Here is a 9,648-nt window from a genome sequence, read left to right as displayed (position 1 = left end):
GGTGCTTTTCTGCTGCATTCAGATCATGCCGCTGCAACTGGAGAAAACAATGTACCATTTCAGTGGCTACAACTCTTACATCCACTAATCTAAGAGTAATTTATCTTCAATTAATGTGTAGTCTCTCTATCTATACATGAAGAACAGTGTTGCACATTCTAACCATTGATATGTACATGCATGAAGAAGTAGTCACAGATTGCCCAGCAGTCCTTTTTTGTTTACTCATTTTATGCCTGTTTTTTTTTCTGTTTTATGCATTCTGAAACAAAAATGTTGCAGAAAAAAAATGTATATATGGTAGTTCAAAAGTTATAATTACTATTAAAGGCCAGGTCCCAGCTACAGAAATGACTGAGTCTCTAAAAGAATGAGTGAATTTGCCTCCTTTTAGATGATATCTACATTTCTGCATTATCAAATTTAACTGGGTTAAAATTCATCACTATTCTTTCCTTTGGTAGTAAATTCTGTTTCAGGACCTTTACACAAGTACAGCGTTCATGATGTGAACATAAAAGAAAATAATCTCCCTCTGCCATGCAGCTGGGCTCTGAAAACCTCCCACCACTACAGCTCACAGAGATTCTCTTCCAGTATTCAGTGTTTCTGTGCAGTCATCTGAAAGAGACAAAGGGCAAGTTACAAACAGCTGATAAGATAGAAAACGTGATATCATACTAACCCCTTTAAGATGATTTGATTTTTCATTTTTTGTATGAATTTCTTTGTTGATAAAAAGCCATTCAACACCTCATAAAGGGAATGAGCTTTGTTGAATGAACATTAATGTAAGTGTATTATTATTCCAGTATTCGAATAACAACACTGCTAAAATAAAGTGCATGATTTAGAGTTATCATTAGCAAAACCTTTAAATGTGAGATTCAAGTTGAATATTAAGAAAAAAAAGTCAAGTTTGACATGATTCAACAATTTTGGCAAATCAATTGACATTTCTGTATTTTATGTTTTCAAAATATTGTAAAACCTAAAGAAGTACAACTTGTTTAAAAATGAACACATCTCCGGGTGCACAGATGGTTGAGTGGTTTAAGATGCTTAAGTTGCTTCTGTACGCAGGTGGCCGGGTTCGAATCCGGCCTGTGGCCATTTGCCGCATGTCTGTCCCCACTCTCTTCCTTGTTTCCAAGTCTATCCACTGTTCTTCCTCTTTCTCATAAAGGCATAAAAAGGTCCAAAAATAAACAAATCTCCATTATTTAATTCATACTATCAAAAATTCCATAAACGTAACAAATTTAAGTTGTAGGCTTTACATGAAGAGAGAGTACTGTCTATATTTTTTCAATGTACTGGCAACATTGGAGAAGTGGGAGCAGTTGGTGGGGGGTGGGGGAGATCTTATGTTTCACCAACTGAGATTTCAGAATAGGGCAGGGCCACATTCTGGCCGCAAAGTTTGAAAATAGATATTTTTCCTTCAAAATCTATTCAAACAATCAGCCCTCTTGGACCATTCAACGTAGCCTTATGATTTTTAGTCTGCTTATGGGTGATCATGAGACCTATAATTAGTATAATAATAATAATTTATCTCTGCTGGTGCTGTGAAGTTTCACTGACATCCACCGCGTAGCAGCATCCAATCAGAGACTGATATCCAACAAGGGGGCGTGCCTTTGAGTAAAAAGAGTTCCAGGAAGCCTGCTCTCATGTGTCTTTGCTCATTGGTCTTAAAATCTCAGTCCTTGGTCTTATGGTTTTGGTCCTAAAACCGCGTAAGAGCTTTGGCAGGGTCTTTAAGATGACGGATCAGAAACTACTTCCGTAGGACCGAGAACCGATCTATAAGAGACTTGGGATCCAGCTAGTATGACACTTAACACACGCTTATGGAAATATCTCATCAAAGTGCCCCCTACTGACAACAGGAATTGATTAAATTGGGTCATTTATTTATTTCTCTCACTGTGCTGAAACTAACAAGCCCAGGTTTTGAGCTGACATACTCTATATCAGTCCGCAACACAGATATGTGTTTTGTATATCTCTCTCTGGCGATGGCAAGCACTGCGATATCTTGCCAGGTACACAGGAAGTTGGCCATGTGGAATGTCTGATTTCGTTCAAATTTCACATGTATGGGGCTGTTATCTTTTTTTCTATTTAATTCCAGTCCCAGGAAGATCTACTTATGTCTCTGCTGTGCTGCAGCACACTTCATGGTCTACGAACATGCACCCAGGTGTGAGGGCCCTTCAGTGCTGCTTGCAGCCCTAGTTCAATATGCTTTTTAAATTCTAAATGCATCCTAGGGGAACATATGGGGACCATCATTTTTTATTCATTTATTATGGCTGATTACTTTCAAATCTGCAAATCCTCCTCCAAACTTATGCTTACCTATGCTTTCAAGCCATTGGAATATTTTAACCCAGCTCATTCGTTGCCAGACTGGCCTGTTAATTTTGTGATCACACTGTGATTGGGATCATACAGATCCCTCTCTGATCGTTTCCATCCATTATTTGTAATTGCATCATACAATTTAGACAAATTTTTGCAGTCTTGTTCTTTTAATACCCAGGATAGCTAAACTCCTTATAAGAAAGATCTTTGAACCCTGTGTCACTGCTCATCTCCTTTTATCCCCCCTCACTACTTCAGCACTTAGAGATCACAATCACCCACCTCACACTAACTTGCATCATAAGACTAATACTGTAATCGGATTTCCTACTTAGGTTTATCATCAGCACATCAATAACAAAGGACTGAAAATTAAAGATTCAAGCACTAGTAAAAGCCTGTCAGTTGGTGCAGAAAGGTGTAAATGTCCACAATTCTTCCTGCAGTGGCATCCATGATAATGATTTTTACTATCTGAATACATGTATTTTACTGACCTGTTTGGTCTTCTACTGAGTGGGAACCTCGGGCTGATTTTCCAGACAATACACCAAAACATACTGGGGAATCAATGAAAGTATCATTAGAAGATGGACACAATACAGAAAAAAGCAGATATCAATGAACAAAAAATTATAGAGAGCAACTGTAGATAGATAAACTGTAAATAACACACAAAAAAATGCTTATGTTTTTTTAACATGACTTGAAATGCTGTACCTCGGTCGTTGCAGCAGAGAAAGAGTCCCATCACTAAAAGAAGTGTGGCTACTATGGAGGTCCTGAAAATCCACGGCAGGGTGGGAGAATCAGATGAATCGGAGAAGTTTTTGGGAGGTTGAGTCTCTTTGTAGGTTTTGTTCTCTTTGTTCGAGACAGTCAGCCAACTCTCTGGTGATTGTCCACTTCCAGAGATGCTGCACTTGTAGAGTCCTTCATGAGACTTGGAGACATTTCTGATTTTCATGTTGTTGTCATACTCAGTTCTCAGAAAGTTACCATCTTTGTAGAAATCAGTAATACGTGTTAAAGTTTGGCTTTTCTTTCTACAGTAAAGAGTCACATTAGATCCCTCTATCACAGGACGGGCAGGAAAGTCCAGAATCACAGATCCAGCTGAAAAATGTCATACAAAGAGTGCAAAAGTCAGTTTTCATACATAACACAAAACATTCTGTCACATATAACAGTGTTGAGAAAGTAATTTGCACCAGATTTTCAAAGTAAGAACTCCCAAAGAGAGAAGTGTGTTTACAGTAGGACTGTTACTACTGTTTTAACTTCAATTCATTAATTAACAGAAAACTGTTAAAACATACACACAGATAAATCACACTATAACATCATAATCCACTGATTGTTCAAGGCAGGGCTCATCAAGTACATCTGCACAAGGGCCAGATTTAGTCCTGAAGGGGACTCTGGGGGCCGGACTTTCAAATAAACTAAAATTTAGTAAATATTTTAGCCTATATAACATATTATTGTATTAATATTACCGTTTTCTTTTCAAATGCAGAAAATGTTTCAGCATCAACAGTGACATCTATTCCCATTATCTATATGAGGCAGGCCACAAGGAGACAGATCTGCCCACAGAATCGGCTAGGCCCCTGAAAAGTTTTTTTTTTGCCAATCTCAGGACATGTTTTTATCATTTTTGCCAATTTTCACCCATCTTGCCACATTTTAACCCAATTTCACCACTTTCCTGCTGTCATTTTTTGCCTCTTTTTAACCCCTTTTCAGTACTTTACCAGGCTATTATTGCCACTTTAAACCCATTTTTGATACTTTTAGCCCTTTTTTGTCTTTTCTTACAATTTTTTGCAACATTGTAACATTTTTTCACCACTTTTCCAGCCAATTTTTGTCTCTTTACAATACGATACGATACAATATGATACAATACACTTTATTGTCCCCTTAGGGAAATTTGTCTTGGACTCCAAAAGCTGCACAGATGAAGCTGCCAGTTAATAACACAGAAGTGATAGACGAGAACAAAGATACAATCACATAACCCACACATATTGAACAGGACTCACATATAAATAGTTAAAAAAGATAACACCATCACGTTACTGAACAATCCAGCTACATCCTCATGAAATATTATTCAAAAACCCTAATTGAAGTGGGCATGAATGAGTTTTTAAAATGGTTCAGTTTACATTTGGGGACTCTGTATCTCCTACCAGACGGAAGGAGCTTTACTCAGGGTGAAAGATGTGAGAAGGTTCAGATAAAGCTCGCTGCACTTGCCTGAGAACAGACTGTTCATACAGGGACTGCAGAGAAGAGTATTCAGTCCTCCCTACAACCTTTATGGCGGTCTGCACCAGACGAGCAAGTTTAGATTTTAACTGGACAGAGAGCTTACCACACCAGGCTGACATCCCATCATGAATAATGCTCTCTAGAACAGCCTGATAAAACAAAAAACACGATCTTCTGATCAACACCAAACCCCCTGATTCGGCGTAAAAAATACAGCCTTTGCTGTAAACGAGAACACAAACTAGTAACATTTTTTTCCCAGCTAAACTGGTTATCTAAGTAAATGCCTAGATACCTGTAAGAGCTGACCTGGTTGATTTTTTTCATCATGGATTAACAGTGGGGTATGATCACCAGCTGAACGAGGGTCGAGTACCATCTCCTCTGTTTTTTTACATTTATGGTGAGATAGTTAACATCAATCCAGTGGACAAAAGACTGCATCTCATTAAAGTACATTGAGAGATCTGAGTCTTTGAACAGGAGGCTGAGGATGGCATCATCCGAGAACTTAAAAACATAGTTTCCATGGAAGCTGCTGGTGCAATGATTGGTATAGATGGTAAAAAGGGCAGGTGAGCTCACACAGTCCTGAGGTACACCTGCACTGATGCTTTTTGAGTCAGAGATGGTGTTATTATTTATGTCACCCCACAACTCATTGTACAACTTATCACCCATTTCAGCAACTTTAACCCAGTTCACCTCTTTATCTGTCCATTTTTGCAATATTTCTGGCAGTCTTAACCCATTTTTAAAATAGATTTTTAAGATACTCACAAAAATGTCCTCAAATGTTAAGTTATTCTAAAACTATTTCAATGTAAATTGTTTTTGGTGTGGGGTTAACAGCTGAAGACATTTAAAGCCAAAAGATACTCTTTAAACCACATGTTGTGTTCCTCATCTCTAAATTTAATGATGTCCCGGGGGCAAAGTTGTGAAGTTTGTTGTACCTGATTAATGATATAATATACATTTACGTTGATTGGCTGAGTTTCTTGCTTAAAGTATTTTCTACATACCATTAACAGAAATGTTGATGGAACCACTGGTTTTTCCATCCTTGTCTTCACACCAGTACTCTCCACTGTGTCGTTTAAAGGCAGGCTGAATAGTGCAGCTTGATGCAGGAGGGGTAAAGATGGAAGAATTTGTTGGTTTGTTGTGTCTGTGCATCACTCTCCATCCAGTCAGTCCCATCAACTCTTCACAACTAATGTGGACGGTCTCATACTCAAAGAACTGCAGTCTGTCTGGAGTAATACGAGGACGAGCTTCACCTGAGGGTTACAAGGAAAGAAAGGAACACCTGATGTTCAAGTATTCTCTTTTAGATAGCATGGTTGAGTTGAGTTTTCACCTTCTGCTTCATTTTGCACTTCCACAAATACAGGCCTTAAGTTTCTCTACTCAGACTTATAAAAGTTATAAAACCAGTCTCTGTGTAAAAAATAGTTCTGTTTAGATGTTAGCAGAAGACACATAACTATATGATATGCTATTAGAGACACAAGCACAAACTGAGTGTGAAACCTACCAGCACTCTGAGCAGAGTGACTCTGGTTAATCTGTGCAACCAGCAGAACCATCACAGCAACCACTGGAGAGACAAAATATATATATATATATATATATATATATAGATTTTAACTGTACTTATGAAAACAGTTAGGAGTGAAGATCTAAGAAGAACCTGAACTCACAGAGTCTGCTGCAGAGAGATGTGACGTCCATGATGCCTGACTGCTGACTCTGAACTGTAACGACCACACAGAGACACCCTGTCAGTGAGAACTTCCTCTTCCTGTCTGATCTATTTCTGATTCAGCAGTTGTGTACATATACAGTATATTTATATATTAGTCTCTTTACCTTGGTCATAGTTTTTGTTATCTTTTATTTTTCAGTTGGCTAGGTTTTAGTTTTAGTAATAGGTTTGATCTACAAATTTAACAACCATGTTTTTTTCCTGCTTTATATGGCTACAAACAGCAACAAAACTATTCTCACCAAATCCTACACACACAATCAGCATTGCCAGCAAACACAACAAACAGCACGGAATTAAAGCCTGCATAGCTCTGAGCTTTCTGAATATTAATGAAAATAAACAGAACTAATTGTTTATGGCCCCAATGGAGCCTGTGATACACCTCTGAAGGACCTGGACCCCTTGTTGCCTTTTTTATGTTTTCATCGTCTGAGGCTCAGTTTAATGATTTAAGTGGGTGATTCATACTTATTTCAAAATTTTTGGACGACTGCAGTGGCCCCTTAAAGGTAGAACATACTACTTCTTCAAATTGTCTCTTACATTTAGATCTTTTAAAACCTGTTGTCCTTATGACTTGTTTTATTTCCATTTATTTATTGATCTTATTTGTTTATTTCTTTGTGTAAAGTCAATGTTGCACACAAAGTTAACATGTAAAATCACGACTTCCCCTCAGTCTCCTGCTTGTACTGCCGTGTCCATATGTATTTCCCTGATCCTGATTTCTGCATTCTTTGTTGTTTTTTGGAGGGAAAGGCATCAAAAAAAGCGTATGTTAACATTTTCCATGTTTTAAAGTGCTGATGTCTGATATACTGTAAGGATTACTAATTTGAACTTGAATTTTAACAGAGGCAGAGGCAAAACAGGAAGAAGAAAATCGTGTTAGAGAACTGAACAATCAACACGAGATGGATCAACTTAATGAGAAGTTAAAGGAGACAGAGGAGGAAAAAGAGGACATGAAACTAGTGATTTCAATATTGGAGGAGCAGAAAAAGGATCTGGAAAACTCAGCAGATAAACTCAAGTCAAAGCTAGATGAAGTGGAGCATGATCTGAAGAAAAAGAAGGGGAACCCAATTCAGAAACTATAAAGGAAAATGGACAAAGATGCCAAAGAGAACTGGGCTCAGATCAAACAGGAATTTCAAATCAAAAAGACAAAATACAAAAATTCACTGGAGAGCACTGAGGAAAAACTCAAGAAAATGGCAGAGTTGATTTCAGAAATGATTGAAAAGAAGGAAAGAGTGTAAATCCAGATCAGTGAAATTAACCAGAGTTTAAAGACAATGGGCTCTATTTTCGTCACGCAGGGCAGGGTGGGGGAGCGTGACGCACCCCGCGCAGTGGTAATTTCGTCCAGTACACCACCGTGCACAGGCAATTTGACAATTTGGTAGACCAGGCTGCGCTGAGATGGGTGTGGCGGCGACTGGGGGAGGTGTCGACAGATTCAGCTTGGTGCAGTGACAATGTCACCAAAACCTCACAGGCAGGTTTCCAGAGTGTCAGGCACATTTCAATGCAATAAACAATCACAGCAACCACTATATAATGTAACCGTCTGAACCAGCATATACATTTGTATCTATATAAATTGTCCCGTCACATCTGATGTCAGATCAAAGATGTTTGTCACACGTAATTGAAACTCAACCTGATGGCAGCTGGGAGTGATAAAAACTAGCGAGTTCACATCTCTCAGCCAACCACAAACAGCCACGGCATCCGATACGGAGTATATATTCGGCTTCTCTCATCTCATGAAATTCAAAAGAAAAGAAAAAAGAGAGAGACGCTCGCTGAATAAATGTAAGTCAGTCGGTGTCTTAAGGATTTACCTGTGATTGCCCATATTTCTCTGTTTTAATCTTTATTCTTAACGTGATCTAAAAAGATGGAGTACATTATTGCAAGGAGGATGAGGAGGAGATACCGGGAGAGAATATATCACCAAAGGTTCTCCTATTTGGCAATGACAGAGCAGGACTGCAGGTGAATCACAAGCATGATGCCTGGATTAGCTTGCTGCTGTGTTTAATGTCATTGTCACTTAATTTTGTACTCCTATTCATGACACAGGAACAGATTACAACTGTCCCGTGAGATGGTCCACACGGTGACGCGCATCGTGGCCTCTGATGCGCAGCCCTGTAGCCACTGTGTGCCTTCTTTGCTCTGACAGCTTTTTTTTGGCCCTTCTCCTTACATCATTGAACCGTTTTTTACATTGGGCAGCGGTTCTCAGAATATCTGGGCAAACTTGATTGACAATATTAGTAACTTCCTCCCAGGCAGTTTTTGCATCATCAGCCCTGGAGGTCTGTTAGCATTACCATATATTCTGGTACTGCGAGCTTGGACCTCCCGGACCAGCAGATCAGTTTCCTCCTGGGAGAAGTTTGGCCGCCTGGAGCTGCTGCTGCTCTCTTCGTCCATGGTGGTGGCGAGGTGAAATTGGCACTGCGCCTTGCCCGCAGCGCGTTTAAAGGCGAGGAGAGGCGTTCATTTGATCGGTGAAGATTACACTCGGCTGTGTAAAACCCACTCACACCTTCTCTCCTCCTTCTTTGCCACTTGTGCCGGTGGGAGGGACGGAGGCATGGGTGCGCCACACTGTGCCGGACTGCGCCATGCATGAAAATTGCAAAATGCCCTGGACACACCCCGTTGGCATGGTGCAGGCGCGGCGCAGGGCAGGTACACCACGCCGTGGATGAGTTGGGCATGTCCAGATTGGGATGCTTTGCTCACGGGCTTCAGCTGGTTGTGCACGAAGGGCTGCTGTCTCAGAGAAGTGTAAATGATGCCCTAGCAACTAGGAGGAAGATCGTGGGTCACTTCAGACACTCAGCTGGCTACTACACGCCTTGAGGACATCCAGATAAAGCTGCAAATACCCATCAAGCATTTGCAACAAGATGTGCCAACGAGGTGGAACAGCTCACACTACATGATTGAGAATTTACTGGAGCAGAAACACTCAATAGCAGCTTATGGACCTGACCACAACGTGCCAGCCACCCTGACATCCAACCAGTGGGCTTAACTGGAGTGGAGCATAACTGTTCTAGCACCATTTGAAGAATTGAGAAAGCAGATCAGGTCCTCTACCTCTGTTGCAGCTGAGGTTATCCCCTCAGTCACAGTGCTCAAACGACAGCATGTTCAAGAGGCCCAGGAGGACACAGGCCTGAAAACTATGAAAACCA

The 9,648-nt window shown here is 40.1% G+C and overlaps 1 protein-coding gene across 1 annotated transcript; it reads right to left on the bottom strand.

Moving 5' to 3' along the window:
* Positions 1-577: 577 nt before the first annotated feature.
* Positions 578-9,071, bottom strand: LOC121504358 (high affinity immunoglobulin gamma Fc receptor I-like). Its single transcript, XM_041779068.1, has 5 exons — positions 8,991-9,071; positions 7,775-7,868; positions 5,679-5,936; positions 3,094-3,489; positions 578-621 (listed from the first exon to the last, which is right to left on the bottom strand). Exons 1-5 carry the CDS (start codon positions 9,069-9,071, stop codon positions 578-580), a joined length of 873 nt encoding a protein of 290 aa, XP_041635002.1.
* Between the last annotated feature and the right edge of the window lie 577 nt (positions 9,072-9,648).

The sequence above is a fragment of the Cheilinus undulatus genome, linkage group 22, assembly GCF_018320785.1.
Source record: "Cheilinus undulatus linkage group 22, ASM1832078v1, whole genome shotgun sequence".
NCBI lineage: Eukaryota > Metazoa > Chordata > Actinopteri > Labriformes > Labridae > Cheilinus > Cheilinus undulatus.
The sequence above is the reverse complement of the archived record's forward strand: the minus strand, read 5'-3'. Positions and strand labels throughout refer to the sequence as shown.